The sequence below is a fragment of the Spermophilus citellus genome (assembly GCF_964194105.1).
Source record: "Spermophilus citellus genome assembly, chromosome: 6".
In the NCBI taxonomy this organism is placed as follows: domain Eukaryota; kingdom Metazoa; phylum Chordata; class Mammalia; order Rodentia; family Sciuridae; genus Spermophilus; species Spermophilus citellus.
This window is the reverse complement of record NC_138187.1, coordinates 129,648,487-129,675,683: the sequence shown is the minus strand read 5'-3', so window position 1 is coordinate 129,675,683 and position 27,197 is coordinate 129,648,487. Positions and strand designations below refer to the sequence as shown.

At 42.6% G+C, this 27,197-nt stretch overlaps 1 protein-coding gene across 5 annotated transcripts in view; it reads left to right on the top strand.

Annotated features, from left to right (window-relative positions):
• Positions 1-27,197, top strand: part of SRGAP2 (SLIT-ROBO Rho GTPase activating protein 2) — a 249,968-nt gene that overhangs the window by 186,301 nt on the left and 36,470 nt on the right. For 4 of the 5 annotated variants that reach the window (XM_081299354.1, XM_081299356.1, XM_081299357.1 and 1 more), the window contains 6 exons: positions 2,764-2,988; positions 6,703-6,804; positions 7,794-7,991; positions 18,430-18,514; positions 21,613-21,640; positions 23,546-23,570. In XM_081299354.1, coding sequence (XP_081155480.1) covers positions 2,764-2,988; positions 6,703-6,804; positions 7,794-7,991; positions 18,430-18,514; positions 21,613-21,640; positions 23,546-23,570 — 663 coding nt within the window. The remainder of the gene's footprint in view (positions 1-2,763; positions 2,989-6,702; positions 6,805-7,793; positions 7,992-18,429; positions 18,515-21,612; positions 21,641-23,545; positions 23,571-27,197) is intronic. The other variant, XM_081299355.1, reaches the window with a different exon arrangement.

Genomic DNA, 27,197 nt, shown 5'->3' with positions numbered 1-27,197 from the left:
CGATGATTGGTGTTACATGCAGTACCAGATATATGTAAATGTATTGCCTATTATCAGCTGAACTTATCCTCATTCAAGGCTCAGAGGGATTAAGTAGTTTGTTTATGGTCACACAGCTGATTGGAGGCCTATGCTTCTCCAACACTATCTTAAACAGAGAGTATGTCATTGGATTAGACCAGAAGAGCTGAAGGAGAAAAGTGAGGGGAATAATGTCAGGTGGGCAGACTGCAGACACATTATAATTTGTTCTGCCTGTTTGACCTTGCTTAAATTATTTAACCTGTCAATCTCAGCTTCCTCATCTGGAAAACTAAGAAAATACTGACCTCATGGGGAGTAATTGTGAAGATCTGAATGTAGAATGTAGTAAACATCCTTAGTGAAGAGAAGAATTTCTTTACATTTCCAAACTAAGGAAGGTGGATTTTTACTTTAGAAAAAAATAAATAGTTCTTTAACGGGGGCATAATAAAAGTCACATTTTAGGACAGTGAAGCAGACAGCACTGGTGTAAGATAAAGGTATTTTTAGGCAGAGGCAGTGAGAATAGAGAGGAAAGGGGAGTTTCTAAAAATACATAAAGGTTTCTGAAGGGCACCCTGCCTCCCCCTAATTTTCCTTCCAACCCCCGCCCTACGCTGTGGGCAGTTACCTGTCACTAGACTTACCAGCATCAGGGGCTAGCGAGAGCTCCTCCGGAAGGGTTTAAGGTTCAAGGGCAGCCTGGCTAGTTCAGCAGCATCTCCCCAAAGAGGAAGAGCCCCCTGCACGTGCAGCCTCCCAATCAGCCGCTTTTGTCTAGTTTTCATTTGCTTCTCCCTCCCATCCAAATTTAATGTCTTTCCATCCTCTGGCTCTAGTTAAGATGTGACTGCCATTATTCTGCTGAAGCCCAGGCACCTGCCAGAGCCTGTTGGCACTGAACCCAGAGCCCAGCCCAACGGGTGCTCCATTGCTGAGCATCTTGTCAGATGCCTGGAAGGAGGAGGCATGTCATGTGCTTTTTCTTCCCCAGTAGTGGCTGTTCCCAATGTGATCATGATGAGGGGGAAAGGCTGGGGGGAGAGTTAATTTGAAGCTTGCTTATGCGATGAAATGACAGTCACACAGATGGCCTTCTCTATCCATGGATTCTTCTCTGACGTTTCTTCTCAGGTCTGGGCCTCAAAGCTGCTTAAGCAATAGAGAGGATAAAGGCTAGCCAAAGAATTTGGATCTCTGGGTCCTTTTGGAGGGGTGGGGAATATTATCACAGAGTTTCAGAATGCTGTTGCTGAAAAGGGCCTTGGGGATTGCCTTTAATCCAAGGTTTTCAGACTTTTTCTCTAACAGAAGAATTCTTTCTTCAAACCAGACCTTATATAGAATCTCAAAAATATATTAAGTAGAAAAATGAACAACCGCGTGAGCACACCATGGGTTGTACTTCCCCTTTTCACAGGCAGCCTGAGCAAGCTGGCAGTCTCAAACCCCACTGGCTTTGTCAAATCAGTTCGTTTTCTAACAAGGAAACAGGTTCAGGGATGGCAAGCGACTTTTCTAAGGTTGCTTGCCTCTGCTTCAGTGTTGGGTGTTTTATACAGTTGCCTCTTTCATACTATTTCCTCTTGTACATTTTTGGTGTAGGAAATCAGAATCCATTATGTGATATGAATATTCCTAGTAACACCTATGTTTGGAACTATTTAGTTTCATTTTGTTTTGTTTTTGATACCTGGGATTGAAATCAGGGACACTTAACCACTGAGCCACATCCCCAGCCCTTTTTTTCTATTTTTTTTTTTTTTTTTTTTTTTAGAGACAGAGTCTCACTGAGCTGCTTAGCACCTTGCTTTTGCTGAGGCTGGCTTCGAACTCATGATTCAGGAGAATCCCAGCCTCCTGAGCTGCTGAGATTACAAGCCTGTACCACAGCTCCCAGCAACTGTTTAGTAGTATTATAAATGCTATTTCTGTAGGGCAGGAGCTTCAGCATAGAAAATTTACTGTGCAGTTCAGGATTGTCCTAGAACACTGGAAGCTGGTGGGTTGATAGAGTCAGCCTCCCATTCTCTTCTCCCACCTGGAGCTGAGGCTGTGTAAATTAGCTGCTATTGTAGCACTCTGGACTTTTGACCCCTGACTGCTAAAATGGCCTGATGTGCTTGGTATGTAGTGATTCAACCACAGTTATCCTCAGGGAGTGGCAGGTTATTATTGAATTTTGTCATAATGCAACCTCAGACAAACCTAGAAACAGAATTCTTTAACTCTTTTTTTGATACTAGGCTGGGTCACTTAACCACTGAGCCACATCCCCAGCCCTTTTTATATTTTATTTGGAGTCAGGGTCTTGCTGAGTTGCTTAGGGCCTCACTAAGTTGCTGAGGCTGACCTTGAACTTGTGATCCTCCTGCCTCAGCCTCCAGAGCTACTGAGATTATAAGCATGCACCTCTGCACCCAGCAGAATTCTTTAACTCTTAATCCTTCTCATGTTTATGGAATAGCACTGAATCAAATAATTTCATTTGGACGTCCTTATGGGTCCTCTTCCATCTAGTCACCTCACAGTCCTGTAGGTGTATGACTGCACTGACATGGAGTCAAGAACTGAGAATTCTGTCTCGTGCAGATCTTGGAATTCTGAGTCAGCCTTCTTCCCCTTCCCTCTGCACAGCTAGGTATATTGATGTGGTCAGATCTGCCCTATGGACCAGCTGTCCTTTCTGTAAGGCCTTGGAGCTGTCGTGGTGTGCTCACGTGCCTTCTCCTTCCACAGCAGTGTTGTGACCTAGGCTACCATGCTAGCCTGAACCGGGCCCTGCGCACCTTCCTCTCTGCTGAATTAAATCTCGAACAGTCGAAGCATGAGGGTCTGGATGCCATCGAGAATGCAGTAGAAAACCTGGATGCCACCAGTGATAAGCAGCGCCTCATGGAGATGTACAACAATGTCTTCTGCCCCCCTATGAAGTTTGAGTTCCAGCCCCACATGGGGGACATGGTGAGGCCCTCTTCCTATTCTCACACATCTGCAGGGACTTGAATATATTGGGGTGGCTTCACTATACAGAGGCCATGTTATTTAGGGAGCTAAATGAGAGCTTCCTGGCATGGGGGTGAGGCACATTCAACTCATACAGCAAACAACCACTGAGTGCCTGTAGCATGCTAGGCAGGCTGTTGGAGCCCTCAGGAAGCTTCTGTATGGTGAGAGAGTTAGCTGAGGTTGGGAGAGAGAAATATGCACAGAGAGTGACGTCCAAAGGGGACAGCTACTAGGCATAGTGGTATGAGTCCATAAAGCCACTTGGGAGGCTGAAGCAGGGCTTCCAAAGTCCAGCCTGGTCAACATGATGACACCCTATCATTAAAAAAAAAAATCATAAAGAATTATCTGGTACATTCTAAAAACTACTGAGAGTTTGTAGGTGAAAGGAAAGTTGGGGAAGGGGCCCTCCAAGTGGGGTGGGTCTGGAAGAAGTGAGAGCTGAGGTAGGGCCAGGCCCTAGAGGCTTCTGTGGGGGAAGGAGGGCAGGATAAACATAGGAATGGAGTGATCTTGTCATTTGTCAGAGTTTTGAAGGATCTAGTCTCCTGGGTTCAGAAGATTATGATAAAGGGTGTAGTTTTCCTTGGGTATTGAACAAAATAGCATGGGTGTTTCCAGAAAGGACAGTAGCTAAGAGGTGATCCTGAAAGCCTGAAGCTGGTTGCCAAGGCAAGGGAGCATGAATTGGGGGCCATGTTGGGGATTCGTTACCTCCATTGACTAGAATAAGAAGGGTATAAAGAGAGAGGAAAGAGAAGCTCTTGGTTTTCATTGCTCTGAATCTTTGGTTCTCCTTGTGGTGTTTGTGCATCTAAATCAGAGTAAACCTCCTTCCTGAAGCTGGGAGTCACCATTTCAACTACAAATCAGATGGAGGGTGTATAGGCCTCCATGACAGAGAGAGTCAGGATGGACCTTCAGGCATGGTTGGATTTAGGAGCAGGAACTTTACACAGCTGAATTTTTTTTTTCTTTTTTTGTCTGCTTACTTCCATTCTCAGGATCTTACCTAGTGGCAAGATAACTGTATTCCCAGCCTCATCTCCCTAAAGATTAGAATCCAAAGGATGAGGATCTGCCTCCCTCCTCAAAATCCCCACAGAGGTCTTGCTGTGTCCACTGGCTTTGATTGGGTGATGTGCTTATCCCTGAGCCAGTCACTGTGGCTGGGTATCAGTTGACTTCCTGGCTTATGCCTGGGTCACATGCTTCATCCAAAGAACTTGGCTTGAGTTGTAGAGTAGGAGGTTCTCCTTAAGGACAGTCAGACCAAAGTTATCAAAAGAAAGAGGCGCAGATGCTAGGGGACCAAAAAACAGCAATGTGCTCTTGCCAAGTGTAGCGCTTCCTTTAGGATTAGCATCCAGACTCTTTAGAAAGCCCTGCTCCAGAATGACAACTGTAGCTGTGTAACCAAAAGATTTGCTGTCATCAATAGGCCACTATAGAGAGTGGGACATTTCTGTCCTAAAGACAAAAGTGTGGAAAGGATTTCTTTCCTCTCCTTCTTGGGAAAAAACCAAACCACTTACAGAGTGTTTCCATTGCTGTGGCTTAGGAGATGTCAGCGTCTGAACAGATGGGGAATGCGATGCCGCATGTGCAGTTAGAGTTGGGGGAAGGGTGTCACCAACCCCCCAGAAGCCCCATTCCTCACCTGCCCTGGCTCCTGGTCAAATTTGCCTTCTAAGCCCCTTCCCCAGCTGCCTCTGAGATTCCTTCCCAAGCTTCAGTTTTACTTGGGGACCAGCTGAGCAGAGGGATGCATTTCCTGGTATTGATGTGTTGTCTTCTGAGCCAAACAGCTTGTCTCCATAAAGGGGGAATCCAGATGCTGGGTACTCAGGCCCCCTCCTCGCCCTGTCAGAGCCACATTTCCATTCTCCAGAGCACAGCTGGAATGCATTACCTTGCACCCTGGTAGGAGATCCCTGCCAAAGCATGCATCAGCAGCTCTGCTGCGTCTTAAAGGAACAGACTTGGAGGTGGATTTTCCTCCATGACGTCTCCCTGCCAGGTCTGGGTTACTTTAAAAATCAATACCTCATTCTTCTGCCTGGGTGCTCTTTTTATGTCTTATAGCTAGCTGATCAATAGCTAAGCCAGGCAGGGGTCAAGGCCAGACCTAGAGCTTACAAGGTTCCACATTCTAGCCTAGCCTTCCTAAAATGGAAAATAAAAAGAGTTGAGAGAGAAAGTTGTTCTTGGTCCCTGAGGCTAGTCTGTCCTCATCAGTGTGGGTTGTCTGTAGACAGTGGAGGCAGCATGAGGAGCTGCCTGGAAGTCCTTGAAGTAGGGCCAGAATTCGGGTGGCATTTTGACCAGAAGCCCTGAGATTGACCAAGGCCCCACACTGACTGGTGTTGTGGGGCCCTCAACACATGAATGGATGCCAAGCATTCTCAGAGGCACTAGGCGGCGGTGCCTGTCTCTACTCTTGGTGCCCCCAGAGGCTTGTGGGGCTCTGAATGCCTGACTGGTGACATCAGGCAGCCAGAGAGTTTCACTCTTGGCACTAACTCTTTCTGGCCACCAAGCTCTCTCCATTGTGTCTACTTATCCAAGAGCCAGAATGAAGTCAGCTCTCTTCAGATCTGAGAGCTGGCTTGGGTCAGCCTGTCAGCCCAGAGAAGAGGTCAAAGCAGTTGAGAGCTTAAAAGCCAATGGATGAAAAGGTCAAGTCCCAGCCCCCTCCATTTGAAGAGAGGTTTTGTGTTTCAAGCAAGAGAACTGTCTGTGAGCATATGAATGTGCCCACTCGATGCTGAGGAAGGAGCCAGTTTTATCTAGATGGTTCTCTTCAAACAAGAGCTAAAGGACACATGGTAGCAAGATGACAGGAGCTGCCTGCACATGGGTCCTGCCTTCTGCTCTTCTTCAGTCATCTTAGGGACTGTGGGTGATATCATGCCACAGTCACACCCCCATCAAGAAGGACCATAGATTGGCAGTCCCTTCACATAGGAGAAAGCTTCCTTGGGGGAAGGGCAAGTTGCAGAAGATCCTCTCCCACACAGATCTAGTAAAGACCTGGGGTAAAATGATAGCTCTTTGGAAAATGTCACACTCCACCAGATTCCATGCCCTCTGGGGCCCCCAGCACAGCTTACGAACATGTTCCCTGCTTCGCGTACTCTCTCATTGAGTCAGCCATGGAGTCGTGCATGGCCTGGATTTATAAACACATGCTGGCTGCCAAGAGTGGCAAGTTAGCCTCCTGACCTACTTCTCTCCTGCTCTCACTCTGGTCTATGAAGCGGGAGGAGGGAAGGGCTGGAGAGGTGGCCACTTGGACCTCCAGCAGGAAATCCTTACTGTGCCAAAGCATTGTATTTCTGGAGCTGGGGCTGCCCAGGGTACTCTTTTCCAGCTTCCTCAGCCTTCCACGGATCTGTGGACCCTCTGTAGACCTGCTTCAGCCAAGCACCAGCCTGTGGAGGGATGCCAATGAGAGAAACCTGGTCTTTCCAAACTGATCCCTCTCCCCATTCCTTTCATGTGCTCTTTGGTCCTAGAAGAGGTCCCCACACATTGACTTTAGATTTTGTTTCCAAGAGAAACTGCAAGCCTTACACCTTGAATTAGTTTTATTAGGAGTAATGAGAATTCTGAGCCACCAAAAGAACTGTGTCCTCTTCCTGACCTGGTATGATTTTCTTCTGGCAGGCCTCCCAGCTCTGTGCCCAGCAGCCTGTTCAGAGTGAGCTGGTGCAGAGATGCCAACAGCTACAGTCCCGCTTATCCACTCTGAAGATTGAGAATGAAGAGGTAAGTTCCCCACGTAGGAGGCTCAGAGCCCCCTCTGAGGTTCTCTGTTGAATTTCTTGCTGCTGCCCAACTGGGAGCAGGTGGAAGGAGCATGCAGAGAATGTCCGGGCTGCCGCAAACATTTCCTAGCCAAATGTAGGCTTGGACTTTCCCCCTGCTACATCCTGCCCTTGAACTCCAGGAAGTTGCTCTTGCATTGCCAAAGGTTGTGCTCTATTTTGAGCTTTTGCAAAATGCTTTTTCCCCCTCTCTCCACGTTTAATCAAAATGGCACTTGGCAGCTGTGTGGACAATATTGTGTCTCTGAAACCACCCCCTCATGCCTGGCTTTTTCCAGCATTTTCAAATAAACAGAGGCCTTTGACTTTGACACTTCAAACATCTGCATCCTCTTCAGAAAGAGTGACTTTCTTCTGGGCCCAGCAGATTTTCTTTCAACACCCAGTTCAAAAGGGCAGTTTGATCAGTGATCCAGCTTTCTTTTGAGCTCACATGGCCTCTTACCTTGCATCTCAGTAAGTCTTACTTTTCCCAGTAAGATCAGGAAGGACTGCAGATGGGTCCCTTGGTTTGCAAATAGAGAAACAAATTCATCAATTTGTTGAAGCTCAGAAAACAGAACCTGAGACGCTGCAGGACTCTGCCCATCAGATGTTTTAACCAGCTCTTTGTACAGTGGTGTACTTTTATTATAACAAAGAGCTAATGTTAAATTTCAAAAGTACACATTAAGTAAAAGAACTGAGTCGAGTAAAAAGCACAAAGCAGGTGATGGTTTTTAGGTCCTCACTAAAGAGGGTAGCATGCTGTGGTAGGGTCCATGAGACTTTTATCACTCTCTTAACACCGTCCAGTGGGAAGCACAGCTGCACCTTCTGTGGTGTCTTGCATCCTTCCCAGCCCATTCCTCTATCACTTCTCCAAGCTTCTCTATCACTGGCTCTTTGCAGCCTGCCCCTCATGCATTATGTTGACCCTTGTCACCACAGGTAAAGAAAACAATGGAGGCCACCCTGCAGACCATCCAGGACATTGTGACGGTCGAGGATTTTGATGTGTCTGACTGCTTCCAGTACAGCAATTCTATGGAATCTGTCAAATCAACTGTCTCAGAAACCTTCATGAGCAAGCCTAGCATCGCTAAGAGGAGAGCCAACCAGCAAGAGACAGAGCAGTTTTATTTCACAGTAAGGGAGCTCAGTGGCCTTTATTTATTTATTTATTTATTTATTTATTTATTTATTTTTGTACCGGGGATTGACCTCAGGAGCACTCAACCACCGATCCACATCCCCAGACCTATTTTATATTTTATTTGGAAACAGGGTCTCACTGAGTGGCTTAGCACCTCGCTTTTGCTGAGACTGGCTTTGAACTTGTGATCCTCTTGCTTCAGCCTCCAGAGCTGTTAGGATTAGAGATGTGTGCCACCAAGCTCAGCTGTCAGTGGCCTGTAAAGAACATCAGCAGGCACTGTGGCACCCTAGGGAGCTTTAGAACTCAGAGTCCTTGTCAAATGTTGGAAAGGCAGCCTTTGAATATCCTAGATTTAAATTTGGGCATATTTAGAGACCATCTCTGCACTTAAAGGGACAGTGTCTACAAGTTGTATATGTCTAACAGGGACCCTCTCCCCAAGGAAGAAGGGACATTCCCAAATATACTACCAAGATTTTTTTTTTTTTTTTGGTATAAGGGATTGAACCCAGGGGTGCTTAACCACTGAGCCACTTCCCCAACCCTTTTTTAAATTTTATTTAGAGACAGGGTCTCACTGAGTTGCTTAGGGCCTCACTAAGATCCTGAGGCTGATCTTGAACTCAAGATCCTCCTGCCTCAGCTTCCTGAGCTGCTGGGATTTCAATCATGTATCACTTTGCCCACCTACTACCAAAAATTGTTAAAAGACTTTTTTAAGCAGCTAGTAGGCTTTCATTTGAAAGCTTTCTTCTCAGCCACAGGGGATCATGTTGGTTCTTGGGAACTACATCCAAATATCCTGCCTTACAGGTACCTTGGTTTTAAAAGTCTAAGTCTCTTCCAGGTGATGTGATGACCTTATTTTGTAACATTCATTATTGGGGAATTGTTTTTCATAATTATTGCTAAAATTTAAAGGTACTGACAATATACAACATTGTTGTTTAGCAGAGCATTTCCAAAACATTGTATTTTGTTATTCATGTATCTTTAGTCTCCTTTTAGACAGATGGACCCATTTTTTTTTTTAAGTGGTGTTAGCAGTCCTTGGAAGGTTGCTAGCTGGTTTTTGGTGCTGCTTTTTAATAATTAAGTTATTTTGAGCTTGCCAAGTAGGATTTATTGTTGCCTGGACTAAAATTTATTTCCTAATCTTCCAAAGACCAAGAAAGGAAAAATTAAGTTTGCAGATGTGAGATGAAATATAGCCAGTGAATATGCATACTGATTCCGAATGAAAGGAATTAACTTGTTTTTCAGTCAAGAAGCACAGTCTGCATGCACTAAATTGAATTTTTCCTCCAACTGGAACAATTTGTTTAATTCTCCTTTGAACATTGCCCTTTCTGCATAAGGAACACTAATAATTTGCTAATTTTTAAAAAAATCTGTTTTTTAATTAATCAAGCTCAGAATTCTTGGGTTTTTTTTTTTCTTGATCTTGAAAAGACTGTTGAAAGGGAGTGATTTAAGAGTATTATTCTTCTAAAATAATTTCCAAAAAAGTTATACAAAGAAAAACATGTTTATTGTATGAAACTTAAAAAGATGAAAATAAAAATAATCTACAATCCTATCATCCAGAAATATAATGGTGGTAGGATATATTACCTTTTAGTATTTTTCTATGCATATACAAATACATATGATAATATATATTTATATTCTTATTGCAAACTATGGGATACTACTGAACACATTTTTATAATTTAAGCATTTAATTACAACATTTTTAAAGTCACTGAGTAATATACTAAAATCTATCCAAAAAAATAATGGAATGACATTTTGGTTTATTCAATAATTTTTGCAAAATATTTAACACATTGCCTGGATCATAGTTCATCATCATTTCAGTAAATGCTGAAATTTTATTTTCAACATCATCATGTTAATTTATTATCAATCACTGCCAATTTATTCATTGATCATTTATTGTGGATTTACTGTGTGCCAGACACTGTGCTCTAGGCTGGGAATGAGAAGAATATTAAGATGAAGGGGGGCATAATGGACTTGGGCATATAAAGGAGAACTTTTCATTTTTACTTTGTCTCTAAACAGTTAGAATGCATTAGTTTGAGGGGATTTTTGTTTTTGTTGTTTTTTAGGTTTTGGTGGTTTTTTTGTTGCTGTTGTTTTGGTTTTTGGTTTTTGGAGTATTTTTGGTACTGGGGATTGAACCCATGGGTGCTTAACCACTGAGCAATATTCCCAGCCCTTTTGTTTTGTTCTGTTTCTGATTTTGAGACAGGATCTCTCTAAGTTTCTTAGGACCTCTCTAAGTTGCTGAGGTTGTCTTTGAACTGGCGCTCCTCCTTGTCTCAGCCTCTGAAGCCACTGACATTACAGGTGTGTGCCATCACACCTGGCAGAATGGATTGATTTTTGTAATTAAAAATGAAATTTAAAAAAAAATTAAATATATTTTTATTTGTTCTAATTAGTTTTACATGATAGAAGAATGCATTTTGACACATCATACATAAATAGAGTAGAACTTCTTATTCATTTTGTTGTACATGATGCAGAGTTACACAGATCTTGTAGTCATATATGCACATAGGGTAATAATGTCTGATTCATTCTACTATCATTCTTACCCCCCCTCCACCCTCCCCTTCCTTCACTCCCCTCTGTTTAGTCCAAAATACCTCTATTCTCTCCTTCCACTATTATGAGTTAGCATATGCATATCAGAGAAAACATCTCCAGCAATTAGAGAAATGCAAAAAAAAAATTTGGCCTTTGGTTCTTTGGAACTAGATTATTTCTCTTAGCATAATATTTTTCAGTTTCATCCATTTACTGGAAAATTCCATAATTTTATTCTTCTTTAAGGCTGAGTAATATTCCATTGGGTATATCTACCATAGTTTCTTTATCTATTCATCCATTGAAAGGCACCTAGGTTGGGTTCCATAGTTTAGCTATTGTGAATTCTGCTGCTACAAACATTGATGAGGCTGTGTCACTGTAGTATGCTGATTTTTAGTGCTTTGGGTATAAACCTAGGAGTAGGATGACTTGATCAAATGGTGAATCCATTCCACGTTTTCTGAGGAATCTCCATACTGCTTTCCAGAGTAGTTGCACCAATTTGCAATCCTACCAGCAATGTATGAGCATACCTTTTCCCCCACATCCTCACCAATATTTATTGTTGCTTGTATTCTTGATGATTGCCATTCTGAGTGGAGTCAGGTGGAATCTCAGTGTAGTTTTGATTTGCATTTCTCTAATTGCTGGAGATGTTGAACATTTGAAACTTAAGATTTTTTAAATGCATGTGTGCATGCCCATGTGTATAAAATGGCAACCAAGATTCATGGCACTCAGGAAGCATCACAAAAAGTGACTTTTCTGCTTGATCTTGAAGGTCAAGTGAACCAGGTAGAAGATTGTGGAGGAGAATAGTATTCTTTAAGGAAGGATCAGCATGTGTAAAAGCATAAATTCAATCAAAAACCTGGGTCTCAGGTTCAGAGAACACCTTGACTATAATTAGGGCTGTGTTGCTGCCCCAAGCTTCGTCATCTCAGGAGCTTGTTGAGTACTCTCTATTGGACTGTTTGGCTAATCTGAGTTGCTTAGATACAAATGCCTTAATCTTGTTATGTTGAGGAAGATTTCCATTTTTTTAAATTAAGAAAATTTGGGACATAAAATCTATTTAAGACAGTTTCTATTAGAATTATTTTTTGGCTTAAATAAATCTATAATATTTGTATTCAAAGTTAGTAAAAGCAGAATGACCCTATTCCATCCAGCTGGTGACCTCTTAAATCCTGTTCACCCTTCACCTATCTAAATGCACTGACATCCTCTAACCCATTTCCTGTCTTTTGAGGACATGGTGCTACTTATCAAAATTGTGTGCAGATTTCCATGGCTTACAGGAATGGTTTTTGTCTGGGTTTATTCAGAAATGGATTTAGAAGAGAGTTCATCATTTTTGTAACTGGCACCTGAAATGTTTCAGGTAATTCAACTCATAATAAGAGGGCTTGTTTTGGGTGGTAAAATGGACATTCAAGAAAAGATGCCCATGTTAAATGGAGGGGTTGCCCATGCTTGCCAAACCATACAAAGCCCTCTGTTTCTTTACTTCTCTGTGCCCTTTTTTTTTTTTTTAGAGAGAGAGAGAGAGAGAGAGAATTTTTAATATTTATTTTTTAGTTCTCGGCGGACACAACATCTTTGTTGGTATGTGGTGCTGAGGATCGAACCCGGGCTGCACGCATGCCAGGCGAGCGCGCTACCGCTTGAGCCACATCCCCAGCCCTCTGTGCCCTTCTTTTGGAAAGTTGAGAAGAGATCCCTTGTGGCTTGACTCCTAGATAGTGTACCTAGTGACTAAGAGGATTTCTGGGATAGTTTTTTTTTTTTCTTTTTAGTGCTGGGAATCAAACCCAGGGCCTTGTGCGTGTGAGGCATGCACTCTACCAAACTATCCCAGAGGACTGTGTCCCCAGTCCTCTGGGATAGTTTTCTGACTACTTGTGGCTATAACCAGATTAATCTGTCCAGGTGACATCAATTAGAAATTTGAAGTATGACCTATAAAGGTCACTGGCTTGCAGGAATCTCAGGAAAATAATCATGAAATTTTCTAGCTTAAAGCAAATTTTCAAAATCATCTAACCTAACCTTCTCATTTGAAAGATTGAAAGCCAACCAACCAGCCAAATAAAACAAATAAAAACAAATACAGAGAGGACGTGTAGCTTGGTCAGGGTCTTCAGCAGCAGATGAACCCAGAAATCTCTAGTCATGGGCTTTTCCTCTGCAACCTGCTGAAGAAGTAGAGCTGAAGGGCAAGGCTCAGGAACAGCTCAGCTTTCCCCTCTTATTTACTGTAGGAAGGGAAATGTTTCCTGATCTCCTGGACTTGGTGTCTATCACCCACCTTCAAAAACACATCATCCAGTGATGATTACTTTTTTTTTTTTTTTTTTGGCTACCATTTTCATTGTGATTCTTTTTTCCTGGTACCAGGGATAAACCCAGGAGCACTTACCCACTGAACCTCATCCGCAACCCTTTTTTGTATTTTATTTAGAGACAGGGTCTTGCTGAGTTGCTTAGGGCCTCAATAAGTTGCTTAGGCTGGCTTTGAACTCACAATCAGCCTCCCAAGCCACTGAGATTACAGGCACGTACCACCACGCCCAGCAATTGTGATTCTTTAAAATAAGGGTTTTAAAAGAAAATACAAAAATTTCAAAAGGCTGTACATGAAAAAGTAAATCCTTGCCCTATCCTTGACCCCTGCTTCTTCTTCCCCTGCCAGTGATTGAAACTAGTTCTGTGTCCTTCCAGGGATGTTCCATGCATAGGAAACCACTAATAATACGTTGGTAAATAACCTTTAATACAATGAATTACATTAGAAATGTAATGAAATAAAATAGAATGACAAGTAGAAGTATACCACTCATACTGTTCTTTGCTTTTATTACTTAATTTGTTCTGTATATTTTCATGTTAGTCCAAAACCAAAAAGATCTGCTTCCTTTTTCAATAGTTGGACAGAATTCCAATAGGTGGATATATGATCCTTTGTTCCACCAGTTCTCTCCTCGTAGACTGTAGTGCTCACTGTTTAGCCAAGAATTATCAAAATTAGAAGGCTGGCATTTGTCCCAACTATTTCATTGGAGTGTTAGAGTAAGAGGTTCTTGTATTGGGGTGGAATGAGAAAGAGTTTAAGGATGATGGCTGATAAAATAACAAAGTCAGACTACCTGAATTCTTAGGGACAGGTTTGGCCAGTGGAGCAGTGTGTGTTAGACCAATAAACTTGGAATTTGTGGTCTGAGACCTTTTCCTATCCTGGTATCCTGCAGTCTTTGGTAAACATGTGCTAAACAGGTACAAAATGAGTGAATGCCCCTGCCCTACCAATTAAACTGGCGAGATGTGCTCCATTTAAGGTTTACTCTATTATGTATTCTAACAGCTGTTTCCTGCTTTAAAAATTGACGGGGAGGAGGGGAAATGTCAGTGTGCCTGGATGGTGGGGGAACAGCCACAGTAATGACATCTGTGTATCTCTAGGCTCAGCCACTCCTCCTCCCACCCCACCCCCTTGCTGCAGTAGATACTTAGAGCCAGCCATGGGTTTACACAGACCAAGTTCAGTGTGAAAGCAAAGTCCTGCAATTCATACTCCCATGGTAAGAGTGTATTTCAAGAAAGGACTTTTAAAAATGAAATTTGAAAAGCATTCTTGTGCCCCTTACTATTAAAAAAAAAAGCCTAAACATGCCTATTTTGACATAGTATTCTCATATATTAGCATAAAGCAGTTTAGGGAAGGAATGCTTTTAGGTTGCTCAAGCAGGTGATTCAAGAATAAGAAATGCTTTCTGAGCACCTGCCATGTACCAACCCCTGTGCCAATCACAGTCATGCTTGTCCTCCCTCATCCTTAGCAACCTTGTGAAAAAGAAAGTATTCTTATTTCTCCACTGGAAAAACTAAGACTCAAATGGGTTAAGTGATTTGCTCAAAGTTAGAAGGGCAGGCCAAAGTTAAATGGTAGGCCTAGAATATTCCATTTTACTGTGAAAAAATGTCAGGGAAGAAGGGCTCAGAAAGAAAAATGACTGTATTAATACCTTTTAATAAATCAACCTCAATGTTCTCAATACAAATTAGGAATTATTAAGAAATAATGAGATCGTAAAAATGAAATTTAAACCAGGCACAGTGGTACACACCTGTAATTCCAGCAACTTGGGAGGCTGAAGTAGGGGGAACCCAAGTCTGAGGCCAGCCTGGACAACTTAGCAAGGACTTTCTCAAAACAAAAAGATGGGCAGCTGTAACTCAGCTGTAGAGTCCCCAGTATGGCAATCAATCAATCAGTTATATGAAAATGGAATTAAGTTTCACAGTGTTAAAGAAAAAAACAACAAAACGCCTTAATAGACTTTTTATCTCCTTTCCTACTTTTTGTAGAAATTTTGTTTTGATATTATCAAATGAAAAAAAAAATGGAGTAGGGAGCATTAGTCAGACTGTTTTAGGAATCTGATTTATTCTGGTAAAATAAAATCCCTAGGTAAAGTGAAAACCTCAGGTAATTGCTTTACTTTTGGGTGTTTGGTGAGAGAAGCAGGGTGAAAGAAGTGGAATAAAAGAAAATAAGTTATTAATATTAAGACATGTTTTAGATAAGGGATGTGACTCTTATTGCCCGTGGAAGAGATTTTTTTTTTTTTTTTGGCAGGGGGGTACTGAGGATTGAACCTAGGGGTGCTTAACCACTGAGCCACATCCCCAGCCCCTTTTACTTTTCTTTTTAGAGACAGGGGCTCATTGAGTTGCTTAGGGCCTTGCTGAGTTGCTGAGGCTGGATTTGAACTCACAGTCCTCCTGCCTCAGCCTCCCAAGTCGCTGGGATTACAGGCATGCACCACAGTGCCTGGCAAGGAAGACATTTTAGAAACCACACATATACAGCTGTTTTCCTGGTCCCTTAATCCCCAGAATTCATCAAAAATTCACCTATTCCTCCCTTGTCTTCAGCTGTCTCAGCTTCTTTCTCTGTGTGTCTGTCCAGCAGCAACAGAAGAAGGCAATGTTATTTGTCCCCAGCTTATCTGTCCTGCAGATGAGTGCTGACTTCCAGGTTTATATGAAAGTGATAAATAACACATCTGCAAACCCTAGGATGCCTTTAACTCTTTACACCCAGCTTACCTCTGCAGAAAACCCCAACCATTGTTTCCACACCATTAGGGAATCAGGTCATACCTTGACACAGTTTTGATCCGTTAGGATTTAATGGAACCCGAAAAGGTAATCCATCATACCTCCTTTATCAGATTATTATTTATTTTAATGGTTCACTGAGTGACAGCCAGAGTTAACTAGTAAGTGAACATGAATGAAAAAAATGATTTTCGGAATCACAAGTAGGAGCTTGAGTGAGAGGGAGGAATTTGCACCCACCCCCTTTCTGTATGTTTGCAGTATTCTGAGCAGTCTGGTCTTGTTTTGAGGGTTATAGTTTCTTGGTGAATTTTCCTCATTAGGAAGCCCTTGTGTCTCCTGGGAGAACCTTCCTAAGAGAGGCCTTTGAGGTTTGTGTTATTAGCAATGGATGTTTCCTGAAGGCTTCTCACCTGTAGGCCCCAAAGTACTATTCCTAGCCCACAATTAGGCTTTAGTTGGGGATTAGGATATCACCCCGGGAAGACTGGCAGCAGGTGAGCTGGCAGCTGGAGCAGATGGAAAGGGGAAGGTGATACGAGAGCCTATTTTCATGGAGCCTATTTTCATGCAGATGTTCTCGTGCAAAGGCATAAAGGAGCCAGGGGAGCAGGTCCTGGTGAAGGTGGCAGAAATGATTCAGTATGTGGTTTGTTTTATATTTAATTTGAGTAGGGACACACTTGGTAACTGCTAACAGCAGTTCTATACAGAGGAGGGTGAGATTGCTTATCTATTACTCATTCTTCATGCATTTACCGAGTGTCTACTCTCTTTGCTAGGTATGGGATGGGAAGAATAATGAAGGCAATGGTTCCTGACCATAGGGAAGAGACAGTCTGGAGAGAAACACAAGTAATAAACCATCTGTGACAGAGCTGTACGAGAAGGGCTGTAGTAGAGATTAGGGCCATGTGGGCAAGTGTGGTGGGGCCAGGACTGATCCCCAAGAAAACAGGGGTTTTCATTGTTCTTAAATGAGAGAGAGGGAGATACAAGCTCTTGATTTTGTTTTTTTATTTGCTTGTTTGCTTGGTACCAGGGATTGAACCCAGAGGCGCTTAACCACTGAGCTACATCCCAGCCCTTTTTATTTTTATTTTGAGACAGGGTCTCGATAAGTTACCTAGGGATCTCTCTAAAATGCTGAGGCTAGCTTTGAACTTATGATCCTCTTGCCTCAGCCTCCTGAGTCACTGGGATTACAAGTGTGTGTCACCACACCCAGCTACAAACTCTTAGTTAAAGGTTCACACTATACACAAAAATAGAGACTGGAAGTAATTCACATTTGTTTTAACCTTTTCTTTTTCAGTCTTGATCCTAAGTGATAATTGCCCTGAAATCAAAGCCTTGATGTATAATTCTGGTTTTATTTAGTACACATTAAAAGACAGGCAGAACTATTATAGTTTAAAATGTTTTGTCCACTTTCCAGTAGTTCTCAGATCACGCTCTGAGAAACCCTGCCATTGGACTACTAAATTAAACATGGGCAGATGACCCCTGATCTGGCAGGTGAACCCGTGCAGCAGGAAACAACCAAGGCAAACTGAGATCCACAAGAATGACCTGACTGTGGGGGACAGTGGAAAAGAAGCCAGATTAAGAGTCCAAACTAGGCCCCCGACCTGGCGCTTTCACTTACTAGCTTGCAGTGATGAGCAATTTATTTGATATGCTCCTTCTTTGCTATTATCTTCTCAACTCTAATAAAGAAATAGTATCTTCCATATTAATTTTTGTGGTATTGGGGATGGAACCCAGAGCCTCATGCATGACAGGCAAGCACTGTACCACTGAGCTGCATCCTCAGCCCTTGTGTTGGCCTTCTAATTCCATTGCTCACTGTTTGACCTTGAGCAACTTGATCTCTCCAGACCTCAATACTCTCCTCAGTAAAATGGGGATCATGACAATAGTCATTCATAGGGTTGTTTTGAAGATTTTATAAATTTTTCAGTGAACTACAGTCTCTCCATGGGCAGACAAGCTTTCATGAGAGATTGTAATTGAAAATGCAGCACAGCATCCTATCCCGGCTGTTAAAGCAGGTGGCATTGCATTTTCAGAACCAACTCTTAGGTTTGGAAGTGTGTGTGTGTGTGTGTGTGTGTGTGTGTGTACATGCATGCGCAAGTGGGGGACAGCCGTTTTCCATAAAGATTCTGTGCAGAATAGTGAAGGAGGTCAATTAGGATTAGGATATGGCTCAAATGAAGATGCTCTGCATGCTGGAATTGCAGCTGAGGCAGGGACTGGGGGCTATTGCTCCAGGTGCAGGTGTGACAGTACACACCCTGGGAGAGGCAGGGCAGGAGAGATGTCAGTAGAGATGCCAAAGAGCAGGTGTGTGTCTTCACACCAAGAAAACTGGGGCTCTGGGAGTCTGTTCACACTTCCTACAGTTCTTGTTCTTCAGTGTGGCTGAAGGAGATAGATGAGGGGCTTTAGGAGACCATTTGTTTGTTTGTATTGGCCAACGTCAAATTCCAATGGAAACATAGAGCAGGGTACTAATCCACCGTGAAAATCAGCAGCTGCCATATACTCTGGGCCTCAAAGAAATTTTTTAAACATGGACCTGATAGAAATTGGGTCAGAAACCAAAAGACTTGTCAAAAAAGGGAATTGTCCAGCCAAGAATCCGTGATATTTTTTTTCCTTAGGCATCTGACTATTCTTTCTGCTCCTCCCCTACAGAAAATGAAGGAGTACCTGGAGGGCAGGAACCTCATCACCAAGTTACAAGCCAAGCACGACCTTCTGCAGAAAACCCTGGGAGAAAGTGAGTGTGGGAATGCTCCGTGGAGGCTGGCAGCTGGGCCGGGTCCCACTGAGCTCTCTTGCTGAGCACGTGCCTCTGTCCTCAGCCAAGTGGACCCAATCTGGTTATATGAATGCGTTTCTTTTCCTAGCCCCTTTAATGTGGAAGCACACGCCCCAGATGACTGCTTGAGTAATGGGAAAAGGGCAATGCTTAATGAAGCACTAATGTGCATCATCTATTTGTTTAAATGGAGCGTGCCTGCTCTCCACCCAGGCCCCCTGCCTTGCCTCCTCTGCCACAACCCGGGTAATGGGGCTGCAGAGTTATTTCCTCTGCAGACACTTTGTTAAAACTCCCAGTTCCTTGTGGCAAGACTGAGGCTGGAGCAGGAAGGGCAAGGGTGGGAGCTGTGAGATGAGATGCCCCGCTAAGGAGGGAGAGGATCCTCAGGTACAGGAGTGATGGACAGACGTTTGGCTGCCTTCTAAGTTGCAGGGTGAATGTCTGCTTCCTTCTACTTGGAGGGGTCCCTGTGCTGTTTAAGTGGCAGCCCCCTCTCTCTCCTGTGGTCATGCTGAGGCCATCGTGCTGATAGGGTTGTCTCATCTCCGATGATGATCTTAACCAGACCCTAGAAAGTAGCAAGGCAGAGAACTGGCACTCTGGACTTTGTCTTCTCGGACGTCAAACAGAAGGTGAAGGTTGAAAGAGAAGCTTCCTCAGGGTTGTTTGGCACCCTGCCCAGGTCTCCTGCCAAGCTCTCAGCATCCTATGATTAATGGGATTCCCAGGTTGGGGATGCCTCTGAGTGCCCTGCCCCACTAATCTCCTCACTTAAAGATGGGAGGGAGAGGAAGAGAGATACTACAGGGAATCTGTGGTAACCTCAGTGACAGGCAAGCCTGCACTTACAGAAAGCTCTGACTTTTTTCAAATAAATTCTCAAGCTCTCATCAGACAAACTGCAGAGCCCAGGAAAGCATGTGAGGCTCATTGGCTCATTGGCCCAGGGATTGGAGCCCTGCCTTTCACACCAGAGTCTCCTGCCCACTGTTCTCACCCTATCCTTTTCCTTCTCTGGAGAGTTCCCCCAGGTGGTTAATTCTCTTTTCTCTAATACCTTTACTCTTATGATTTTTAAGGCATTTTCTATAAAGAGAGCCTTTTCTGTAACTTCTGGTCTCTTTCCTCTCCACCACCCAAGGGACTCAGACTAAACAGGTCCAGGCATTCAGAGTCACACTTGGGCTGGGGATATAGCTCAGTTGGTAGAGTGCTTGCCTCCCATGCACAAGGCTATGGGTTCAATCCCTAGCACTACAGAAAAAGAGAGTCAAACTTTGCTTATAGAAAAATCTTTACTCTTTGATTATCAAATTGCTCCACCAGAGACTGAAGAAAAGAAAGCCCAGAAGTATTTGAAGCAAGTTATAGCTATGATTTTTTTTTTCAGTCAAGACAAACTAAGCATAATTCATAAGTAAGATAAGAAGCAGGATCATGGGGTGTGTGTGTGTTTGCTCACACCCAAGTATGCACCAAATGTGCTACTCTGGAGGGATGAAAGTTGACCATTCATTAGTGTTGCAAATTGCCTTAATCTAAAGATGACAAGTTGTAGCAATGAAGGAAAAAAAAATAGCTGTAAATCTTCCTGTGTGCAAGCCATCATGTCCCTGCCTTCTGTATGTATTTGTCACCATAATGCAAGAGCCCCTTGTTCTTGCCACAGAGGGATAATTGATGTGTATGAATATTCCAGAATGGAAATGGGACAGATGTTGAAAATAATGGCTCAGAATAATATTTTTGCAGATGAAAGCTGAGCCTTTGGTAAGAAGAGGCTGTTAGGGGTGGGGGATGGTGCTGCTCAAGATGAGCTGAACTGTAATCAACAATTAGCAAGCTTTAAAGACAAGAAACAGCGCTGCCCTCCCCCAGCCCTTGGAGTTGCCTTTTCAGGAGCTTGAATGGGGAATGTAGGAGCTGATCTCTGCTTCACTGGCTCAGTGCCTGCTGAGGTTTGCTCTTCGTTTATCTAATTCGGATCTAGTACAGATCAAGCTTCATTAACTATGGGCCCAAAGAAAGCACCACATATTACATTATGACCCATGTATACATGTAGATGTATTTTTAAATTTTAAAGACATGTCTGTGGGGCTGAGGATGCAGCTCTGTGTTAGGGTGCTCACCTAGCATGAAGCCCTGGCTTTGATCCCTAGCACCACAAAAACCAAAACCAAACAAACAAAAAATAAATACAAATACAAACACTTCTTATAAATTTAAGGTTTGAATTTCAGGTTTTTTTTTTTTTTTTTTTTTTGTCTTGTTTTGTTTTGGTATGGGGAATTAGACCCAGAAATGCTGTACCACTGAGCCACATCTCCAGCCCATTTTACTTTATTTTATTTTGTATTTTTTTGTTTTGAGACAGGGTCTCACTAAGTAGCTAAGTGCCTCATTAATTTGCTGAGGCTGGCCTCAAACTTGAGATCCTCTTGCCTCAGCCTCCCATGTGGCCGGATTATAGGTGTGAGCCACCATGCTGAGTTTGCATTTCAGTTTTTAAAGCTGACGATGACCCATTCATTTATTAGGGCCTGCCACTGGATTGAGAACTATGATTTTCTAGCAGAGTCTGCCTCACTACCCCAGTCTAACCTAACAGAATTTAGTATGAATCTAAAACCAGAACATGCACATCTCCCTTCTCTCCCCAGACAACTCCTTTTCCTTCTTCCATTCTAAGCCTAGCTGTGTATATGAGTGTATGTACATTTACAGACTTGGGAGCAAGAAAACATGTTCTACTCCACTCCACAACTTCCCACCATAGACACCCAGCATAAGCATAAAAAGCTAAATTTCTAACAGATTGTTCTCTAAAGTATGATCTGTCTCATTCTCATTGTCCTATATCCATGCCTGTTTTTCCTTTGGGAAGAAGAATTGGCAAACCTAAGGTCCAGGGTTACTAGCAACTGTGGCCTGGGAACCAAGAGAAAGTTCTTTCTCAGACGAGGCTATGGGCTCCTTATTCTTTTCTGCTAGTTGGTCTCCCTTCTCTACCCCTTTTATTTCATATGCTTTTTACTTTTGTCTTTCCACAGGTCAGCGGACAGATTGCAGTCTGGCCAGGTAGGTGTGTCATGGGACAGCCCTGGGAAGGGATAAAGAGAGGCCCAAAGGTCCAGTGGTCCCAGCTTGGGAAAGATCTAAGGTTGAGTTGTAAGGACATTGAATGACTGGCCGAGGGTGGGTTCCTTCCCTTGGCCTTAGTGACTCTCTCTGGTCTCAGATGGCAATGGGGTTTGCTATGACTTAGGAAGAGAACTGAGCAGAACTGAGTAAAGGAGTATCAGTTGCTGAAATAGTCCAAGTCTTCTCAAAGCCACCATATTGCAAGGAAAATAGACATTTAATGCTGGAGGATCCTATCCTTTAACTTATTCTTAGCTGGTAGACCTCAGCATACAGGCTTTGGGGAGTCTCTAACTTAGAAAAAGAAGATCAGGAGCATTTGATCTGAGTTTCCCCCCACCCCATGCATGGCAAAGATGATAGCCTAATTAGTGACATTGCTGGATAATAAAATATTATTTTGTATTGGCTTGCCAAATGCCACTGGTAGAAATCTTGCCCGATGTGCAAGTATGCAGCCCTCCTAATTTTTCCCTACCTTCCCCTTCCTCTCCCACCCCAGCCACATATTTTCCCTCCCAGTCATGGTGCTGCTATGAGAAAACTCTTGAGTGGGCAGAAAGCAAGACATCTATTCAGATGACAGTTCTCTGATGCCTAAAAATGTGCTGATTTAACTGGAGAAAGAACTCTAATGGACTAGACTCCTTAGAGACCCTGCGTTAGTCCATTATATCAACCACTTCTATCTGCCAACACACACAATAATCATAAGCCATTTACAATTATAGGCTCATTATTTAGAGATAGCTTCATTTGGCTTTCATCGTTTTGTCATTGTGGATTATAACTAAAGTCCCATTAATATGACAGACTTGGGGGCTGCAGGGAACCAGGATAATGGAATTCTGTGGAATATATCTTTTGGTGATATAGTATAAGTTCACCTGAGCCTATGTCCACAGAAGTTTCTGAAAAAATGAAAAGAACTGAGTCTATTTCCCTGTTGCAGGATTATTTCACTGTGTCTGACCTTGGCCACTCTTTTCCCCCCTCAGAAAAACAGTGTTTTACATTAGCTCCACGAGCCTGGAGAATTTCAAAGAGGTTCTCCAGGAGCGACCTGGCAGCAGAGGCAGAACAAGGCCCAGTGGCCAGGCCCTGGCCCCCACCTTCATTCAAAGCAGGTAGCGCTGCCGTGCCTGTTTGACTCAGGTGCCTCTGAGTCAAATTCCCTTTGAGAAAAGTTCTCTGAGACTCAACACAACTTGAAAAATATAGACAGAAGATCCCCATCCTTCCTTCCATTGTAGGTGCCCTACTCTCTAAATCTAGAAAAAAAAAATGCTTCCTATCTTTTCCCTGAGGATTTCCAAGAGAAAGCAAATGATAGGCAGCAGCCTTTGGTATTTTCCAGCATCTCCTTGCAAACAGGAAGATCTTATTATCTAACCCAGATCTGCAAAGTTGAACCAGTTCTTTCTTATTCAAATTTTGAATGTTGGTAGACATTAAAAATAAGCACCTCTATGCTTTTATAAAAAGAAAAACTATATTTGACTTTAGATGGGAAGTAACTTAACAAGTCTCTTAGCCTTTTCTGGGACTGAGCTGAATATTGTGACTTGATTCATTAACTACCATAAAGACTGTTTTTCATGATTAAAAACTTCTAGGTTTAAGAGCCCTCATTTGAAGTGGACATGATGGCACATACCTATAACTCCAGCTATTCAGAAGCTAAGGCAATACATATGTGCGCTTGCACATGTGCACATATGTGTACACACACACACACACACACACACACAAGCAATGACTTGTCTCATTCTGTCCCAATTTTCTCTTTTGTCCTCCCTGTTGCTGGATCGGCCCTCTCTGACTTGGTGGGATCAACCACAGGCGTAGCTCAACCGTGAGGAAACAGGTAAGAGCCCGGCAGAGGCCAGGCTGGCCTGGCATGACAATTGAGTATATCCCACAGGCAATCGTGAAGCTCCATGTGGACAGGACAGACACTTCTCTGACTTTATGCCTGCCTTTAGGCTGTACCCTTTAGTCATGGCATGGTTACAGTTATAGCAATTTTGTCAGTGTTGGAATGGTCATAATATTTCTACCTTGTTCTTCTTTTCTAGTCATTTACCCTCTTGCATACTAGCTGGTATGATTTTTAAGGGGACAGATTGTACCAGAACTGCCCATGGCATCCTTCTGCCATGAAGGATAAGTGCCAAGAAGAGACTGCACACTAACTTATAGACACATTAATGTGTCAGTAACTTCCAGCAGCTAATCTCCTAGACCAGACAGTCTTGCTTTACATGTGTAGATTTTGTTTCTGATGGTGTGTCCATCCTAGATGTATCCTGCCATGTACTAAAATGCAGAGATTACTCTGGTCTGGGAATGAAGGACAAGAGCTGTTTTGTACATGGTTTTCACCATTGTATTCAATTCTGTCACTGGGCACCAGGTCTCATTACCTATATTAGGAGGAAACCTCAAGAGAGCAGTGGCATGGATAAACCACATCAGTGGACAATCTAAACAGCACTTGTGCTTGTTTAAAAAAAAATTAATTGAAGTATTTTTTGCAGTAGCAAATTTGACTTCCTAATTATACTTTATAGCAAATACTGAAATGATTTTGTTTCCCCTAAGCTCAAAGCAGCTTTGCAGAAGGCCATTAACAGGGAGGGGGTAGAGAGAGCTCAGAAATATCTCTGTGTCTACTCAGGGGAAAGCTGATCCAGGCTTTATAAAGACATTCTGGGTAATTCACAGTGGCCCTAACCACAGGGAGACAATCAAATGTAGAGGGCGCGTGGTTTCTGTAGTGTCGGCAGCCCCAGCAGTATATTCAAGCTGGTGACTGCTCTGGCTGGGTGGTCAGTCCAGCTGGAGAACTCCGATGACATAGACCTCATTTGTCCCAGCTTTGTTGTAATTTTTTTCCTCCTTCTTTACTTCAGATCTCATTTTAATGAGAACACTGTGTCAAATACATTTACACATTTTTTAAATGATAAAAAATTCATTGCAATTCTCTTTCCTCTTGTTCCTCTCTTTTTTTTTTTTCTTTCTCCTTTCTCCCATGATTTCATTTAAAACTGGAAAAGAATGGAAAGCCTCCCAGGGTTAGTTTATGGCATTGAAAACTAGTCAGTATATGTCTTAAAGAATGAGCAAGCCATCTTTAACACTAAGAATAGGATTGAGCTCGAACTTTGTTCCTTTTAGTTCCTGATCCAAAACTGGACCTCCTGCTTAGAGAAGGAGGAGCATGTGTGGGAGGGCTTTGCAGCTCCTACTCTGGCTACAGGAATGTGGGAACCCACAGTCAGGCAGGTGATATATGCTCCTGGTCAGCTTGCCATCCATCTGGTTTGCATCCTGCTGCACCTAAGCAGTTGCAGGGAAAGTACATTTGCCTGGTGCTAGATTTGCCTAAGAGTTCCAGAAACTTCCATAAACCCTAATCAAAATAAGAGCTTGTTTTTGTTCTGCTACCCCAGTTTCTCTGCAGCAGTTTATATCTAATGGTGGGTTCATATCTAAGATAGTCAGGGGTGTAAAATAATAACTTAGAAGATGAGGAATTTTATAAAAGTAACCAGGAGTTTTGGGAGTTTATGGCAAATAAGCCAAACAAGAGGAAGAATCTGATGGCTTTTGTTCTTGAGGATGCCTCAAGAACAATGGATTCTAGCCATTTTTTACCCTAGCAAAGACTAGGTTCAAAGCCCCTAGACTTTTCTTGAAATTATGTGCATCAGCATTTGCTTCTAGATCGTCTCTGCTGTCTTCAAGCCTAGTACTATCTTTCTCCTGGCCATTGATATCTTCTTTGATGGCCTCACTTTCTCCATTCTTCTAAATTTAGGCTCCTCCCCAGGTTGCCTGACTTTTCTCCATGCTCCTTCCCTTGTCATTATGTTCCTCGAGGAACCTTTCTCTCCTTCCCAAAGTGTCCTTTTGTCCTGTAGTGCTGCCTACCTGAGTCCTTGGCTCTAACTCCCAAGTGACTGACTGGACATTTGTGCCTGAAGGTTGAGATAGTGCCTTCACCCTTGGCACCGGCCTTCCCCTCCCCCACCACAAGTGCTTCCTCAGCTCCCCTAAATTCTATTTCTTTTAATGGAGATTCTCCATCCTTCATAGTCTCTAAGGTCCCAAATCTTATCTTTCATGTCATCCTTTTTTTTTTTTTTTTTTGTCTTTGTACCACATCTGGTTAGTTGTCAAGACTTGTATTTTCTACTTTGGTGAAAGTGGAAATCTAATAAATGATCTGGAGATCAGTATGTGAAAAAAATTCCTAACCCTCTTTCTCATAAGAAATTATGCTAATAGTGGCTGGGCACGGTGGTGCAAGCCTGTAATCCCAGCAGCTCAGGAGGCTGAGACAGGAAGGTCACAAGTTCAAAGCCAGCCTCAGCAAAAGCGAGGCACAAAACAACTCAGTGAGACAGACCCTGTCTTTAAATAAAATATAAAATAGGGCTGGGAATGTGGCTCAGTGGTTGAGTGCCCCTGAGTTCAATCCCCAGTACCCCACCCCCCAAAAGAGGAGTTATGCCAATAGAGAAAAGTTGATCAGTTATTACTAAGTTACAGTTAAATAAGAACAAGCAAGAAGTTCTGATGTGCTATTACACAGTAGGGTGACTAAAGATAATAATGTACATTTCAAAAAGCTAGAAGAGGGCTGGGATTGTGGCTCAGTGGTAGAGCATGTGCCCAACATATGCAAGGCCCTGGTTTGATCCTCAGCACCAAGTAATTAATAAATAAATAATATTTTTAAAAAAAGAAAAATTCTTTTTTTTTAAGAGAGAGTGAGAGAGGAGGGAGAGAGAGAGAGAGAGAGAGAGAGAATTTTTAATATTTATTTTTTTTTTAGTTCTCGGCGGACACAACATCTTTGTTGGTATGTGATGCTGAGGATCGAACCCGGGCCGCACGCATGCCAGGCGAGCGCGCTACCACTTGAGCCACATCCCCAGCCCAAAAAAAGAAAAATTCTTAAAATTAAAAAAGAAAAGCTAGAAGAAAGGATTTTCAATATTTGAATTTCTTTTTTAAATATTTTTTTAGTTGTTGATAGACCTTTATTTTTTATTTTTTTATATGCACTGCTAAGAATTGAACCCAGTGCCTCACACATGCCAGGCAAGTGCACTAACACTGAACCACAGCCCCAGCCCTATTTGAATATTTTAATCATCAAGTAGTGATAAATTGAGGAGATAGATATGTTTACCCTGATTTAAATATTATACAATATACATATGTATTACAATATCGCATGGTACCCCATTAATATATACAAATTTATGTTTTTATGTATTAGTTAAAAATAAATTTAATTTAAATTTACAAATTTTAAACACCCAGTTAGTACCAAAAGGAAAAAGAAATAAGTTATGCCAAATAATGCATGTTTGGACTTCATCTGCCATCTTCCTGTTTTCCCCTGCAAATTACTGGACCACTGCTCTGCTATCTTTTCCAAGTTATGTCTATTATTCCTTTTCCTGCAGTTCCTTTA